Genomic DNA, 18,679 nt, shown 5'->3' with positions numbered 1-18,679 from the left:
CGGGGTCGGGGGAGGTTGACCTCTCTTCAAAGAGTAACCAGATCTTCCAATCATCTTCGAGATTCTCCATCCCCTCCTCCCCTGTGCTTGGTATCAGGCACCTAATTAATACAATCTGTCCATAAATTATGTCCCTGCTTGCCGGAGGAAGGAGTAGGAAAGAGATGTCTGCTTGGGTCCACCAATAGCAAGGTCCTGGGCTCTAGACACTCTTTATTGAGGATTTCAAGCAACCCCTTCCTGCCTCATGACCGTTTCCTGGTACCTAAATTTCTCTAAATCCAAAGCTCTTCTAGGGCCCAGTAGAGCAAACTGCCTTGCTTTTTATCTAAATGTCCCTTTGCAGGAACTTAATTTTGGCTTTCCTCCTCCCCATGAAGTCATCCGCATTCTCCCATATACTTTCCATCTTCACATAATGCTGGGCATGTGCTATAAAAATCTCATTTTTTCAAAAAGGGAGGTTTATGCCTCTGTTTCTTGTCCTCCTTTTATTATATCTACTTGAAACGGGAGGTTCCTGCCTCAGTTTGGTTAAGAGTTCATTGTTAACTACGTTAAGCTTCACAGCCATATTTTCAACCATTTTTACTCCGGTTTTGCTATTTTCAGGTTCTTTGTTCATTACTGTTTCTTGTTTCTCATATCATCTTCATCCTTGGATTCATTTTATGGTTTGTCAGAGCACATGATTTTTCAGAGAGTGCATGGGGGTGATAAACGTTCTGAATTTTGTATAGCGTACATGTCTTTATTTTGTTTCTGTTCCAAATAGTATTTGATAGGGTATAGGATTCTAGGTTTAAAATCATCTCCCAGATAACTTTAATAGCACTGTTTCCAACTTCTTTTTCCACTGATATGGCAGATCAGATGTTCAGAGAAACCTCTTCAAGTTATCACAACCAAAATTGCTAGGTGAAACATCTGGATGAGTGGAGGGAAAGTAAAGGGATTCCTTCGAGGCAGAAATGAGGAGAACGCTGCTTTCCCTGCCCTTTTCTTCCTTCTTTCCCTGAGTCTGTCCTGGAGTTTCAGAGTTGCCTTGGGTTTGGCCAAGTTTAACAAAGACCCTAATACTCACAAAGGACCATACCCATCTCCTGTCCCCAAGCGAATAATCCCCTTTTTGCTTTGTGAGCTGCTCTTAAGACTTTGTCTTGAGAGCCACAGAGCCACCACTCTGAGTACACAGGGACAGAGAAAAAGAAAGGGAGAGGGAAAAGGAAGGGAAATGGCCCTAGTAGTTCTCCCAAGCAATCCTTTCTTCAGTTACCCTGATACCTGACCTATATGACTCTCAAGTTTGGAATTTCTCCTGGAGCTCCATTGAAAAGTATAGCTGACTCTATCTGTTTTCTCTAAACTGGCTTTGCATTGTGTTTATTCTGCTGTGATTTCTCTACCCATCCAACCCAATCCACTCTTTATCCTTCAGAAATCCCTCAAAACCTCTGGCTGTCTTATGGCACCTTATTGTGTTTTCCAGCACTCTTAGATTTTTGCTTTTTCTAATATCTTTTCTCTTGTTTCATGTACCACGGCAATACATAGTAGGTATAATCAATGTCTTCTGAAGAAGAGACAAATGTACCTGTGCTAAAATGGAAAGATGACCATGACGCATTCACTCATTCATAAATCCATTCGTCCATTCAATAATTTTTAACAGGATCTGCTGTGTATTAGGCATAGTTCTAAGCTTTGGGAAACAGCAGTGACAAAACAAAATTCTTCTTTTCAAGGAGCTGATACCCTGGAGTGTCAATAGGTTTTTTAAAAATACAAGTTGAAGAACAATATTAATGATGCAATAACATCTTTGTGTGCAAATGAGGGTATGTACACCAGTGTGTGTGAGTGTGTGTGTGTGTCTCCTTTCAGATAGAATCTTCAGGGGATGGAATTGGAGAAGCAACATGTGAGAAGGCTTCTTTTAACTGCCTTTATTTGTATTTCTATATTGTTCATTTGTACAACTGATTCAGGCTCTCTTCTAGGCAGTTGGGATACACCTGCAAACAAAGCAGGTAAACATTTCTGCCTTCCTGGAGATCATGTTCTAGCAAGAAAAGTCAGATGCAAAACAATAAACATAATAAATTAGTATCTTACATAATATATTAGCAGGTGATAAGGACTATGGAAAAAATAAAACAGACTAAGGAAAATTGTAGGTATGATATATGGAGTGAGCAGCACTGGGTTGTAACTTTAAATAGCGTGGTAAAAGTAGACTTCATTGAGGAAGTAACATTTCAGCAAAAAGTTAAAACAGAGGGTTGTACTTGAAAAGGGATGGGGAAAGATGCTCAACATTGCTAATTATTAGAGAAACGCAAATCAAAACTACAATGAGGTATCACCTCACACCAGTCAGAATGGCTATCATCAAAAAGTCTACAAATAATATATGCTGAAGAGGGTATGGAGAATGGAGGAACACTTCTACACTGTTGGTGGGAATGTAAATTGGTGCAGCCACTATGGAGAACAGTATGGAGGTTCTTTAAAAACTAAAAATAGTAGAGTTGCCATATGATCCAGTGACCCCACTCCTAGGCATATATCTGGAAAAGATGAAACTCGAATTTGAAAAGACACATGCACCCCAACGTTCACAGCAGCACTATTCACAATAGCCAAGACGTGGAAGCAACCTAAATGTCCATCGACAAATACCACTTATATGTGGAATCTAAAAATTAACACAAATGAACTTGTTTACAAAACAGAAACAGACTCACAGACATAGAAAACAAACTTATGGTTACCAAAGGGAAAAGGGGGTGGGGGAGGGAGAAGGATAAATTAGGAGTTTGGGATTCGCAGATACACACTACTATATATAAAATAGATAGATAACAAGGATTTACGGGGAACTATATTATCTTGTAATAACCTATAATGGAAAAGAATCTGAAAAAGAATATATATATATACATATATATATGCGTGTGTGTGTATAACCAAATCACTTTGCTGTACACCTGAAACTAACACAATATTGTAAATCAACTATACTTCAATTTAAAAAAGAAAAAGAGACTATTTTAAGCAGAAGACAGTATTTTAAGGAGGAGATAGTATTTTAAACAGAAGGAAGAGCAGATGCAAAAGTTTCAGCGTGTAAGTGAGCCTGGCGTGTTCCAGGAACAGCAGGGAGCTGCTGGGCCTGGACAGACCAGGTACAGGTGACAGAAACAAGAGGTGAAGCCAAAGAGGAGTTGGAGGTGGGAAGCTGGTGCAGAGAATGGCCCTTTAGATAAGTGTAAGTACTTGCTTTTATTGAGAGAGAATTTGGGAGCCATGGAAAGGTTTTGAGAGCAGTGTAATTACCTGACATGTTTGGAAAGGGTCACTGGGGCTCCATTAGAATAGACTGAAAGGGGAAGCAGAGGGAGAGGCAGGGAGACCAGCTGTGTAATCATCAGTAGATGACGGCGGAGGTGACAGCCGTAGCCTTGCTACAAAGCAGCCAGATGAAAGGTACAGACAACAGAATTTCCTGATGGGTCTGACATGGGATTCGGAAGATCAAGGATGCCTCCACGGCCTGAGCAACTGAAAAGCTGCCATCAACTCAGTTCAGGACTATAGTGGGTGGGAGAGGCACTAGGGGAGAGCAGCAGTGGAAATCAGGAGTTCAACTCAGAACCTGTTGGACTTGAGATGCCATTTCGGTATCCAAGTGAAGATGCCAGGAGGCAATGAAGTTTGGGAATCGAAAGTTCAGGAAATAGTTCTGGGCTGGAGATTACAATTCTGGAATCAAGAGCATGGATATATAGATACAGATATATAGATATAGATATATAGATACACTTCAAACATCTGAAAAGACCACTGGGAAAACTGACCCATAATTTTCCCACCTCCCACACTGAATTTTCAATCTCTCTGAACACTTTGCCGAACACAAGTTATCGAGTGCTGACTATTGCATGTGCCTCCTCCCCTCCACTCCCTCTGCCACTTCCCTCCTTCGATTACCTCTCACCCATCTCCCCTCGGTTTCCCAGGGCATCCCACACCCAGCTACCAGACCAGTGTGACTAAAGCACGCCTGGGATCTTGCAGTAACTCCTTGAGGACTACTTGTCACCTGATGAATTAAAGGACAAAACGCTGAACCTGCCATCACAATCTCATCCTAGCCCATCTTTCCAAACCTACGACTCACTAGTCCCCTTCATATACACCATGCTCTTCACACTATTCCTGTGGGCTCTTGCCTCAGTGCCTTGTGCATCCTGGTTTCGCCACCAAAAATACCTTTCCTCTGCATCCCCGCCTGCCTGAACCCTGCCCATCCTTCCTGGCATAATACAAATGCTACCTACTTACCTTCAGTTGACTGCCCCATCTGAAGGTAACCTTTCCCACCTCTGACCCTCCACTCTAGGGTAGGGGGAAGAGCATGGCATGGGCAACAGTTCCCAAAGTGAGGGCAGCAGGACGGATACCAGCCCCCAAAGAAATTCTGGGAATAAAGGGCTCTGTGGACAAACAAGTTCAGGTAATACTCCACACTACAGCCCTCTCCTAGAATTTTACATTATATATTCACATACTGAATGCTCTCAATAAACATATATATATATGTTTTATATATAAATATATATATATATATTTAACCCAACTTTCATAAATGCATTTGAGTTTAGAACCCTTTTATCCCAGAATACTTATTAACATTTTATGGAACTAGTGTTCCAAGGTTCTCACATAATACTTGGACCTAGAGACCAGAACTCTAGTCCTGATAAAGCACCTGGCAGTGTTGGTTCTTCCCAGGCCCAGAAAAGGCAATTGTGTACCTAAGGTCCCCAGACTTCCCAACATCTATGGGACAACCATACATCCCAGGACTGGAGTTTCCTAGGCACTGACATTAGCCTAGTAGGTTTAGACACATGCCCCTCTGGTTCCTAAAGATTAATTGGCTTATTTCCTCCACAATGACTTATGGCTGCATGGGTTATGATGCCAAATTACAGCTGTGTGATTTATCAGGTCACCTCTCTTTATGGACCTCAGTTAACTCATCCCTTGCTGAGGCACTGGTCGGATGGTGTCCAACATTACATCCAACTGTGATGAACTGACTCTTCATGTCCTTCTTTGAACCTCACCTACCTCCAAACACGACCTGTCTTCCCTACTGTCCCCTAAAGAGGGGTCTCTTTCCACATTTTTTTTTCTCTTTCATAGTAGAGAACCTTGAACGTGATTGGAACTCAATAAATACATGCTGTATAAACATTTAAAGATGACAGACATTTAAGGCCCCCAAAAAACTCAAAATTAGTCTTTGAGATGATGGGAAATTCAATGAAATCTAAGAAGTGCAATGATCTGGTCAAAGCAGCAAGCACTACGGAGAAATGATCCTGTATCATTTTCTAGCACTGAGACTAGCAAATGAGCATGGACAAAAACAACCAACATTGGACATTTACTGTGTGTGAGGTGCAGTTCACAGCGGCTCACATGCTAGAATCCTCATACCAACCCTACTTGGGGGGGTGGGGTACCATTATTCTCCCCACTTTACAGATGAGAAAACTGATGCACAGAGGGGTTAAGTTGCCTGAAGTCCCCCAGGGAGCAACTGATGTATTCCAGTCCCAGCAGTCCAGCTCAAAGCCCACCCCTAACCCCTGTGCTACCTGCCTCTCCCTCCCTGTCACTGGCATTTGCTCAGATGTGCGCCCTAACAACCCAGCTTATTATTGGAAACTGAAGGTGGAAACTGAAGCCCGGAAAGCCTTAAAGAATGCTCAGTGTGCCACAGCTAGTCTTCAGCCCACAGCTCTCTTTCTACAATTCGATGCTAATTCAGCAGCCTCGCTCACTACAGTAAACCTTTGAGACATCACTGCCAGCCAACTGCTGAGAAGGGGGACGGGCATGAAGAGGAGGCTGTGATTAGGGGACCATAGTGCTGCAGATAAAGAATTAAAGCTATCAGTACACTGAAAGGAAGAGGTGAATTTGGCAGGGGGGGACACAAGGAAGGAAGAAACAACAGCCCTGTGCAACAACCTGAAGGTTTGGGAAAGGGGTGTGAAAAGCCTGGGAGGTAATAGGATGGACAGGGAGACTCCAGGGGAGGGGGGATGGAAAGGCAGACAGGGAACAGCTTAGAAAGGACAGAAAAATCACGTTATTTGTAACTGCATGTTTTTTCAGCACCAGCCTAAAAGTTATAGAAAAACAGGCCTCGCGAACCCAGGAGGTACAGTTTGGGATTGCAAAGGTTTCATCGGAGCAGCATCCATGTGAGGGTCTCCGATAGCGTGTGGCACTTAATAGGCGCTCAATAAACGTTTGTTCCAATAAAACAGACAAAAGAGGGAGATCTGAGGATCGCTTTCATAAAGAGAAAGACACCTAAGGGAGTAGGTGCTCAATAAATATTATTTTTTATCTGTGTACCATGAGAAGCCTGGAGAGTTGTAAAAGATTATCTGATACATTTCCAAAGAGCCCTTTGCCTCTGATTTCAATTTTTGAAAATTCCCTGGGAGGCTGTGGAATCTCCCACAAGGGACTTTTAAGGACACATTCTTACAAAACCCACTTGGAGGGGTAGCTAAGATGATTTAAAAATGGATGGGTGAGGTAGGGAGGCTGGACCAGATGACCCTGCAGACCTTTTTCCTATTCGGTCCTAATTTCCACGGCATCCCCTCAGAAGTAGAAGTTTCCACTCGGCTCTACATGGCACAGAGATGAACAGGATGGACCAGGAGACACTGCCATCCCACCAACTGAGGATGGCTGAGTGATTTGGAAACCTTCCAGAATGGACTGGTTAAATTGTAGGCCATTTATTTCATGGAGAAATAAACCACTGAGAGCTTCTTTCAAACATGCTCACGGAAAGCAGGACAAAATGCTGAGATTATCTGTTCAGAATTTGCTTTAAAAGAGCCCAGGCAGCACTCATTTATTTTTGAGAAAATATATGATTAACCATAGTTAACTATGAATTCAGATGCTGTGCATTAGACCAGCTCCTCAAAGTTTGAGAGCATTTAATATTATATATCGCTGCCATTTGGGCTAAATTGTTTTTTTAATGTACACAATATTACAAATTTAATTTGAGCTGTTTGAATCAGTCTGTAAGAAAGATTTGATTATACCTGAGTGTTCTGGCCCCAGCTTTTCTGTATCTCAGTAATCTTGGCGGTAATTGGCTGATTAGGCGTCTCACACTCCATCTTTGCCTCAGTTTCCATGGTAATGGTACAGGAGCTATTATAGATGAGAACTTCATCTCTTTCCACTTTAGGGCTGAAACGAGAGGGGAGGTTAAATGGGGTGTCATCAATCTTAATGAAATGCAATTATTTTTACTCTTATTAATCATTGCAAGCCATTAGCTTGTGGCAACTACAGGCCACCATTTGTCAAATTTTGCAAATTTCTGTAATTTTGTTTCCATTCTTTTATTGTTTATTTGTTTTCCCTTTATCTGCACACCCTGCAATGAAAATGCACATGGTAAATATCTTTCACTGAGGCCTTTCTCTTTTCCAGGTCTATCAGGAACATTAGCAAAAGCTTCTCCAAACCCAACCAAAGAAGCAATGCACAGATAATACTTCCAGTTCCAAAAATGGAAGCAAATGTTGGGAAAAAAAACTTTTTTGCTTTTCCCCTTCCCTCTTCCTGTTCTTACACTCAGTGATGGGGGAGTGAATTGCCTGAATCCCCCCAGGGCAGATGGAGAAATTGGAAAACCCACACGACTGGCTAACTGGTCCCTAATTCCAACTGTGAAAAAATGAGCTCATTTAGGCTTTCAATTCCCTCTCCCCAGCTGATGGCAATGAGGCTCTGTTGCTAGCAGTGGAACATTAACTTAGTAAATTAATTAAACTTACTTAACCGCCCAGACTAAGGAGATTCGATATATGTGCCAGTTATACTACCAGCCACTTGCTTTAAAAGTCCTCTTGCTTTAAGGAGAGAAACCAGACTGGATTTAAAATGAAAAACTGCAGTGTAGCATTACAGAAAGTCTAAAAATATGTGGTCCAGAGGAGAGGAGAGCATGGAGTTTGCAGGGTATGGCCCCCAACAGGTGTGATATTTACTCAAGAATAATCCTGGCTTTAGGCATTATTGTAACTAGCTCCAAGATTATTAGTTATAATAACGCATGATGTTTTACACTTTTTAACAGTTTCATATGTATGATCTCATTTCAGCCGGTAAATTAGGTAGAGGCATAAAAAATGTAACTCAAAGAGATCTGGGGATTTGCATAAAGTCAAACACAAAAATAAGGCAATTCCGAGATGAGAATCCAAGGGGTCCCGTCTCCTAGAGAAGTACTCCCAAATTTTGAGATGCTGATGGGACAGCACCACGAAGTTGGCATATCCCACGGGAAGACCAGGATTGGTGATGCAAAGGGCAAAAGGTCACTGCTTGAGAAACTATAACTCATGTCCAACTAGAACATCTTTTTTCAAATCAATGTCGAAATGGTTTCTCCCACACTTTGCTAGAAATAATGAGCAGAGTAACTATCACATCTACTTCATCTCCTCGTCTTCATGCTAAAACATTCCCAGCTCCATATCCACCCAAGACATGACTTCCATACTCACTGTCTTCTAGACCTACTGTAGATTGTCAATATGTTAATATTGTGCAGCCCAGTTTGGCTGACCATTGAGGCTGTGGTCTCCCTTTATCGAAGCCCTCCCCACCATGGCACCTAATACTGTGTTTGTTTTGTAGCCCCTAAGCTTAAATTAAGATGGTGGTGAACTCAAAGTCTCAGAGCCACAATTACCTGAGGGTTTCACCATGCTGCATTTGTTCAGCCGATTTTCTGAGAAGCATTATAATGCAGAAGTGAGGCTTGAAAGCCAACCAGCTAGATTTGAATCCCCAAGCAGATATTTACCATCCATCTGACATTGTTGAAGACATGACTCTCTAAGATTTGTTTTCCATGTTTATAAAATGAAGTTACTAATCATAAAGACCCTCTTTTAAAGAGGTGTTTGGGGCTGGAGCAAAATGAAGCCTACAAAAGGACCTGTCCAGAATCTGGTGCAAGGAAGTGTCCGATAAAGTCAGTTCTTGTTATAGTTTTAGGTGGTAGTGACATAGGTGGTATTATTGTTGAAATGTCAATGTGGGAATTTACACTCATTGTTGTTATGGGTCATCTCACTGATGTGGACCCATTGCTCAAATACATTTTGAATCTGAGCCTGTAATGTAGCTACACATCCATTTAGCTGAGCCATCGTCCAGGGGTAGACAAAGCCACAGGATAAACACGGCATTTGCTCCTGGAGTGTCAGTTGCATGCAAAGATTCAGAAAAGCAAAGCAAAGTAATTTAACTTTCAAATTAAAATGTAATATTTAGATACCTATGGAAATATGATGAAGTAGAATGCAAAATTCACATGGACTTTTCAAATAAAACACCTGACTTCAACTTGATGCTGTGATAGGGTACCTTGGGCTTTGCAGCTAGAACCTTTCTTTTGCTACTGGGGGGCGGGGGGTAGGCGGGTTGCTAAAATTGTTTAAGAAGCTCTCCATCACCATTGCCATCATAAATCTCTTACAAAGCCAGCAGAAAGGAAATGAAGTTGGTTTTCCACACCATCTCGTTCCTTGTGAATCGGTTCCCAGATTGCTACTCCCATTTCTGAAGGCTCACAAGTCATCTGATTAATAATTCATTCTGGAATTTTGCCAGGGATAATGTAAACTTAGTTGTCTGCCTTTCCAGAATTCCTTTTGCTTCTTAGGCAAGGGAAAGAATATTTGCCTGTCACCTCTCTCTGTTCTGTGCTCCCCTCTCATGTTCATTTCCAACTGTGGATCTTCACTCATATGAGCAGGTTTTTTATACTCACTATATGATGATCTAAGATACTGACTTGAACTCAAGGGAAGGAGTGACCTTTACAACCTTTCTTGATCATGGGCTTCCACCTCCTAACAAGACTTCTTCTGCCCTTTCTAGGTTCTTCATCAGCAAAGGTTAGGGTAAAATGAGGTAAGTCACCCTGCCCTCTTTTCATCTGCCTGTAGCAATGCCCGCCAGTTCACAGTGGATTGTTCCATTTTGCTAGTGACTCCAGAAACACAATATATATCACCTGCCATTGGAAGGTCACTCCAGCTCACCGAGTCCTGAACAAATTAAACAAAGCCTGTTTCTTCAGCAAGTCCTCTAACAGCTGGTCCCCCAGTAGAAGACCCTGCTGATATCTGTCGATGCTGTAACAAGGGTCACTGTGGCTTTCCAGGCCGTTCCCGGAGGAGACAGTCTGTTCCCTGCAGTCGTAGGCACACGACAGAAGAAGCAGATGTCACAGTGGGGCCACTGATCTTCCCAGGAAAGACTAGTGACCATGGTATAGAAGGGTCCACCTCCCTCCCACCTCTGTGATGTCGGGCATAGGCCTGGCCACCATGGCATCCCTGACTCTGCCTTGCATTGTCCTGTGTTTCCAGGCTGCTTCCCACCCTGTGTGCCCTGCTTCCCGATAAAAGAAGAAAGTGAAAACAAATCATGTTCTTTTTGCTCTGAAAGAGTTAAAACCCTTTTCTGCTGGCTTAGACTTTTTCACAACCTTTAGCTCATATTTCTTTTCTTTTTTGGCCCTGATTATATGACTAGAACTTTTTTCATTAAAAAGCCATCATCAAGATGAGCAGAGACACCAGGATGTCAAAAATGGACTAACATTTGCAAAATTTCAAAGTTTCTTAATAATTACTATGTCATGTTTTCTTCCACAATCATCCTACAAATTAAGGAACACAGTTGGCCAGATTTAACGATAGACATATATGTACATAGAGAAATACACAGATATAGATGATATGGATGTGCACGCACACACGCATGCACACAAGTATTTATTTTGAGGGAATGTGGTAAGAATATTTGGTCCAAATGGTGGCAGAGAGAGTTCTAGAACCTAAGTTTCCTGAGTCCCAATCTATTGCTCTTTCAGTCGGTCCAATCATATCCAAAAGTAAGCAGATATTCTCCTTGGATGCACTCTCTATGGTAGGCAGTAAAAACACATGCCGTCATTCTGTCTCCCTCACTTAGCCTGAAATTGCTTCCTATGTCTCAAATCTCCTGGACCCACACAGCCCGGCCAAGGCTCTGTTACTGATGCCGACAGTACAGCATCATGCTGAGTACACTGTGAGTCAGAAGCCTTGGGTTCCAGCCCTGATACTGCCGGGGCTTGACTGTGTGACTTTAGAAAGATACTGAGTCTGTTCTTAGAATAGAATCCAAACTCCTTACTATGGCCTTTGAGGCCTTAATACCTCCCCAAGCTCTTCTCAAGCCACTTTTCCTCCTTCTTATCCTACTCCTGCCCTTCTGACCTCTGACAGTTCATGAAACTTGATGGGTCCTTTGCACTTGCTGCCCCCACTGCCTGACTCTCCATAATGACACTTGTCCTTAGCTCAGCTTAAAAGGCACTTCTTCAGAGAAACCTCCTCTGAGCCGATCCAGTGATCCCACACCTGGGCATATATCTAGAGAAAACTATAATTAAAAAAGATACATGCACTCCAGGGGGGGGTGGGGGTGGTGGTGGGATGAACTGGGAGATTGGGATTGACATATATACACTAATATGTATAAAATGGATAACTAATAAGAACCTGCTGTATAAAAATATAAGTAAAATAAAATTCAAAAAAAATGTAAAAAAATATAAAAATAAATAAATGAGTATCTTTCCCTTGGGGGAAAAAAAAAAAGATACATGCACTCCAATGTTCACTGCAGCACTATATACAATAGCCAAGACATGGAAGCAACCTAAATGTCCATTGACAGATGAATGGATAAAGAAGATGTGAGATATATACACATACACACACACACACACACACACACACACACACACACACACAGTGGAATATTACCCAACCATAAAAAAGAATGAAATAATGCCATTTGTAGCAATATAGATGGACCTAGAGATTATCATACTAAGTGAAGTAAGCCCGATAGAGAAAGACAAATATCATTTGATATCACTACCTACTGTGTAGCACAGGGAACTATGCTCAGTATCTTGTAATAATCTAAAAGGGACAAGAATCTGAAAAAGAACATATATATATATATATATATGTATATATAATATATTTGTATAACTGAATCACTTTGCTGTACACCTGAAACTAATACAACATTGTAAATCAACTATACTGCAATTTAAAAAATAATAGTAACAAAAAATGAAATAAAAAAATTTTTAAAAAGCAGCCTCCATTGTTTTTTATCACTTTATAGCCCTTATCATAACATGTGATCATCTTGTTTATTGTCTGGCCTCCTCCTCTACTCTTAAGGACAGGGATTTTGCATCTCATTCACCATTGAGTCACCAGCTCCTGGTATAGTACCTGGAACATAATAAACACTTGATAACTACTGGATGGATGGATGGATGGACAAACTGGGCATATATTTGCCACAGATACAAATGTCTGTCTTTGCCAAATGACATCAAATCCATAGTGGTAGTGGCTGGCAGGGGGTAAACCATTTAATGGAAATGGGTTCTTTGCAAAGATCCTGGAAAGTAGTTCTCTGGGTTCACAAACACAATCTTAAGAGGAACCAAGGTAAGCCATTTAGCACATGATATTCCTAGCACCCCTTGTATAATTTATATTGTGTTTTCTGGTTATTAAATTAGTACATGTTCACTGAAAAAATTACATAAAAACTCAATGAAGAAAACAAATATGATCAGTCCTCCAGCCCCTTAGGGATAGGCACTATCAGCATTTTAGAATACATCCTTCCGGTGTTTTTCCCAATCACCTGTTGTGCGACACACGTACATGTACTATAAACACCATCAGGATTTCATTGATGCACTATTTTGTGACCTGTACCTTTCACTCCTCAGTATATTGTAAGCATTTCCTTCTTGGTTAAATATTCTACACCATGGTTTTTCAAGGTTCTTAGTATATTATCACTTGGATTCATTCTTTATTACTAAACGCTTACTTCATTTCAACTGTTTTTGTTAATATACCTAAAGCTTTGAAGACTATAGTTCTTCATAAATGTTACATATTTCCAACTGCTTTCTTAAAATCCTGGAAGTAAAATTGCTGGATCAAAGTGTGAAGAATTAATAAATGAAAAAGATATGAAGAAAACAATAGCAAAGATCAATAAAACTAAAAGCTGGTTCTTTGAGAAGATAAACAAAATTGATAAACCATTAGCCAGACGCATCAAGAAAAAAAAGGAGAAGACTCAAATCAATAGAATTAGAAATGAAAAAGGAGAAGTAACAACTAACACCGCAGAAATACAAAGGATCATGAGAGATTACTACAAGCAACTATATGCCAATAAAATGGACAACCTGGAAGAAATGGACAAATTCTTAGAAAGGCACAACCTTCGGAGACTGAACCAGGAAGAAATAGAAAATATAAACGGACCAATCACAAGCACTGAAATTAAGACTATGATTAAAAATCTTCCAACACACAAAAGCCCAGGACCAGATGGCTTCACAGGTGAATTCTATCAAACATTTAGAGAAGAGCTAACACCCATCCTTCTCAAAATCTTCCAAAATAGAGCAGAGGGAGGAACACCACCAAACTCATTCAACAAGGCCACCATCACCCTGATACCAAAACCAAAGATGTCACAAAGAAAGAAAACTACAGGCCAATATCACTGATGAACATAGATGCAAAAATCCTCAACAAAATACCAGCAAACAGAATACCACAGCACATTAAAAGGATCATACACCATGATCAAGTAGGGTTTATCCCAGGGATGCAAGGATTCTTCAATATACGCAAATCAATCAATGTGATAAACCATATTAACAAATTGAAGGAGAAAAACTATATGATCATCTATCTCAATGGGTGCAGAAAAACTTTCGACAAAATTCAACACACATTTATGATAAAAACCCTCTAGAAAGTAGGCATAGAGGGAACTTACCTCAACATAATAAAGACCACATATGACAAACACAGCCAACATCAATCTCAATGGTGAAAAACTGAAACCATTTCCACTAAGATCAGGAACAAGACAAGGTTGTCCACTCTCACCACTATTATTCAACATAGTTTTGGAAGTTTTAGCCACAGCAATCAGAGACGAAAAAGAAATAGAAGGAATCCAAATCAGAAAAGAAGAAGTAAAACTGTCACCGTTTGCAGATGACATGATACTATAGAGAATCCTAAAGATGCTACCAGAAAACTACTAGAGCTAATCAATGAATTTGGTAAAGTAGCAGGATACAAAATTAACGCACAGAAATCTCTTGCATTCCTATACACTAATGATGAAAAATCTGAAAGAGAAATTAAGGAAACACTCCCATTTACCACTGCAACAAAAAGAATAAAATACCTAGGAATAAACCTACTTAAGGAGACAAAAGACCTGTATGCAGAAAACTATAAGACACTGATGAAAGAAAGTAAAGATGATAAAAACAGATGGAGAGAGATACCATGTTCTTGGATTGGAAGAATCAACATTGTGAAAATGACTATACTTCACAAAGCAATCTACAGATTCAATGTAATCCCTATCAAACTACAATGGCATTTTTCACAGAACTAGAGCAAAAAATTGCACAATTTGTATGGAATAGCCAAAGCAATCTTGAGAAAGAAAAACAGAGCTGGAGGAATCAGGCTCCCTGACCAGACCATACTACAAAGCTACAGTAATCGAGACAGTATGGTACTGGCACAAAAACAGAAATATAGATCAATGGAACAGGATAGAAAGCCCAGAGATAAACCCATGCACCTATGGTCACCTTATCTTTGATAAAGGAGGCAAGAATATACAATGCAGAAAAGACAGCCCCTTCAGTAAGTGGTGCTGGGAAAACTGGACGGCTACATGTAAAAGAATGAAATTAGAACACTCCCTAACACCCTACACAAATATAAACTCAAAATGGATTAAAGACCTAAATGTAAGGTCAGACACTATAAAACTCTTAGAGGAAAACATAGGCAGAACACTCTATGACATAAATTACAGCAAGATCCTTTTTGACCCACCTCCTAGAGAAATGGAAATAAAAACAAAAATAAACAAATAGGACCTAATGAAACTTAAAAGCTTTTGCACAGCAAAGAAAACCATAAACAAGACGAAAAGACAACCCTCAGAATGGGAGAAAATATTTGCAAATGAAGCAAGTGACAAAGGATTAATCTCCAAAATATACAAGCAGCTCATGCAGCTCAACATCAAAAAAACACACAACCCAAACAAAAAATGGGCAGGAGACCTAAATAGACATTTCTCCAAAGAAGATATAAAGATTGCCAACAAACACATGAAAGGATGCTCAACATCACTAATCATTAGAGAAATGCAAATCAAAACTACAATGAGATATCACCTCACACCAGTCAGAATGGCCATCATCAAAAAATCCACAAACAAGAAATGCTGGAGAGGGTGTGGAGAAAAGAGAATCCTCTTGCACTGTTGGTGGGAATGTAAATTGATACAGCCACTATGGAGAACAGTATGGAGGTTCCTTAAAAAACTAAAAATAGAACTACCAAATGACCCAGCAATCCCACTACTGGGCATACACCCTGAGAAAACCATAATTCAAAAAGAGTCCTGTACCACAATGTTCATTGCAGCACTATTTACAATAGCTAGGACATGGAAGCAACCTAAGTGTCCATTGACAGATGAATGGATAAAGAAGATATGGCACATATATACAATGGAATATTACTCAGCCATAAAAAGCAACAAAATTGAGTTATTTGTAGTGAGGTGGATGGACCTAGAGTCTTTCATACAGAGCAAAGTAAGTCAGAAAGAGAAACCAAATACCGTATGCTAACACATATATATGGAATCTAAAAAAACAAACAAACAAATGGTTCTGAAGAACCTAGGGGCAGGACAGGAATAAAGACGCAGATGTGGAGAATGGACTTGAGGACACAGGGAGGGGGAAGGGTAAGCTGGGACAAAGTGAGAGAGTGGCATGGACTTATATATACGACCAAATGTAAAATAGATAGCTAGTGGGAAGTAGCCGCATAGCACAGGGAGATCAGCTCGGTGCTTTGCGACCACCTAGAGTGGTGGGATAGGGAGGGTGGGAGGAGATGCAAGAGGGAGGAGATATGGGGATATATGTATATGTATAGCTGATTCATTTTGTTATAAAGCAGAAACTAACACACCATTGTAAAGCAATTATACTCCAATAAAGATGTTAAAAAGTAAATAAATAAACAAACAAACACGGGCTGCCTTAGGACATCAGAAATTCCGACTGCCGTGGAAAGGGCTGGTTCTCACTTTTCCTCTGGGTAGTTGGTCTTGTTTAGTTTTATTTTTTAATGGGGAAAGAGGCCTTCATTAAATAATCGGATGTAACCACTCTATCTAGATAAGAAATAAAGAAGGACGCAGGGCCACATTCAGCACTGAAATATCACACTTCACAGAAAGGGAGCTGCTTGCAGAAATGAAGGTCATCTAGAGCAACCAACAGGGCCACACTTTTTTAAAAATGTGTTTAGAAAAGGGGATTTTTACCTGGAAAGTTGTGGTATTTATTTGTTTGTTTTTTAAGTTCAAAAACTTATAAGCTTATGGCTTCTAAATCCTAGATCTACAGTCCTTCGGCCCATGCATCCCCCTTTCTTCTGAATAAACATTGTACAATCTGCTGGATTTCTCTATGACTTTTTCTCATACTTGTGAATCTGTTTGGAAAGAAAAGAAAAAGGAAACGGGAAAAGAGCCTTCTGTTTTTCATAATGTCTAATCTTTTTCCCCCATTGGCATTCACCAGATGTTGCTTTGGATCGGAAGATAAATATTAAAATCTAAGCAAGAACAAAGCAGGCTGTTTACTGGGCAGATTTTTCAGATGTTCTCTTGAACACTTGAAAAGACAGGAGACTCTTTGATATGCAGACTGGCTGGAATCCACAATGGAACAGTCCCTCCAACTAGAGGGTTGGCCCCAGGCCGTGTCCACACAGCCTGCAGTTCCTGAGAATTCCATTAATCCACTGGCTGTGCATTCGTGGGGAAGGTCAGGGAGGGAGAGGACTGGGTTACCTGATGAAGAGGCCTGAGAAAGACGGAAAGACGGACTCTGTCCAACGATCTTGTGCACAGATGCATCGGGAACTCTCTTCACAGGTGTAGAAATAAGGCCATGATTCGGGCAGGCTCTCTGTCCCCACAGCGACAGTCAAATCACACTGCACGTAGCTGCAGCCAGAGGTCTCACAGTTCTCCTCCGCAGGCCTCAGGCCACACAGGAAAGCCAAGGACACTGCATGAAATGGACAACGTTGGGTTAGGTAATAACCACAGAAAGAACTAAAGGCCTTACTTTGTTACATCAACCAAGCCCATGTGTTTTCCCTTGACCAATAGGAAAATAAACTTATTCATTTACTCTTCTTAAAAGTGTATTATGTATACATAATTCATACAGAAGATACAAATCATGTTTTTGTAAAATATGAATCATCTAGTCAGAAAACTCATGTGAATGTACCATAAATTCAGCCAACATAAGCCAACACCGTCAAGATGCTCTCCAGTCTCTATGCTCCTGGCCAAGTCTACCCACTTCCTCCTCATTCTCAGAAACAAACACTTGCATTTTTTAAATAGTTTTCTCACATGGGTTTGTATCCTAAACAGGAGATTGTTAAATTTTACTTCTTGTTGAACTTTAGAAAATAGACTACATGGCATAATATCCTTAGACCTGCTTTCTTCACTCGATATTATGTTTCCAAGATTTAGCCCTACTATTGCATGTAATTGTTGTTCAAACATTTTCACTGCTGTTCAACACTGCATTCTGTGAAAGTACTACAATATATTTACCTATTCTGTCACCAATGGACTTTTGGGTAATTCCCAGGTTTTGCTACTACAAACACGTATGGAATTTTCTCTAGGGTATATGCCTCTAAGAAAACTGTCTACTCATAGGGTAGGTGCAAGTTCAACTTTACAAGAGAGTGCCATGTTGTTTCCAAAGTGGTTGTGTCATTTCACGTTCCTACCACCTATATTTATGACTTCCCAGTAACCCACATAATTGTCAGCACTTGGGATTATCAGACTCTTAATTTTGGCCAGTCCAGTGAGTATACAACAGCAGCTCATTGTGGCCTTAATTTGAATTTTCATCATTACTTTTTAGGTGGAGCAAGTTATTATATGTTTAGTAATAACATATTTTCCCTTCTATGAAATTCCCATTTCTGTCATTTGCCTTTTTTTCTATTGGAATGCTTGTCTTTTCCTTATTGATTTGTGAGTTTTATATTCTGGGTACTAATGCTACAGAGGTTATATGCTTACTAATACCTTCTCCAGATTTGTGGCTAGACTGTTCATTCTCTTTATGGGATCTCTTGATTAACAGAAGTTCTTGATTCTCATAGAGTTATGACTATTAACATTTCATAAAGAAGAATAGCAATGATTTGAAGCCCTCTGACCCTGAGAACATTTCTTTCCAGGTCATGAGACACGATGTAAAAAGCATCACCAAGCCAGACTGGCAATAACCTTTAACAGGAGGATGAACAAATCTCTACATGAGATAGTT

General features: G+C 40.3%; 1 protein-coding gene across 8 annotated transcripts in view; it reads right to left on the bottom strand.

Annotated features, from left to right (window-relative positions):
- Positions 1 to 18,679, bottom strand: part of PKHD1 (PKHD1 ciliary IPT domain containing fibrocystin/polyductin) — a 446,865-nt gene that overhangs the window by 354,263 nt on the left and 73,923 nt on the right. For all 8 annotated transcript variants that reach the window (XM_061196096.1, XM_061196099.1, XM_061196100.1 and 5 more), the window contains 2 exons: positions 17,161 to 17,380; positions 7,155 to 7,305 (listed from right to left, as the gene is read on the bottom strand). In XM_061196096.1, coding sequence (XP_061052079.1) covers positions 7,155 to 7,305; positions 17,161 to 17,380 — 371 coding nt within the window. The remainder of the gene's footprint in view (positions 1 to 7,154; positions 7,306 to 17,160; positions 17,381 to 18,679) is intronic.

This window comes from Eubalaena glacialis, chromosome 7, assembly GCF_028564815.1.
Source record: "Eubalaena glacialis isolate mEubGla1 chromosome 7, mEubGla1.1.hap2.+ XY, whole genome shotgun sequence".
NCBI lineage: Eukaryota > Metazoa > Chordata > Mammalia > Artiodactyla > Balaenidae > Eubalaena > Eubalaena glacialis.
Note: the sequence above shows the minus strand (reverse complement) of the source record. Positions and strands in the feature narration are given on the sequence as shown.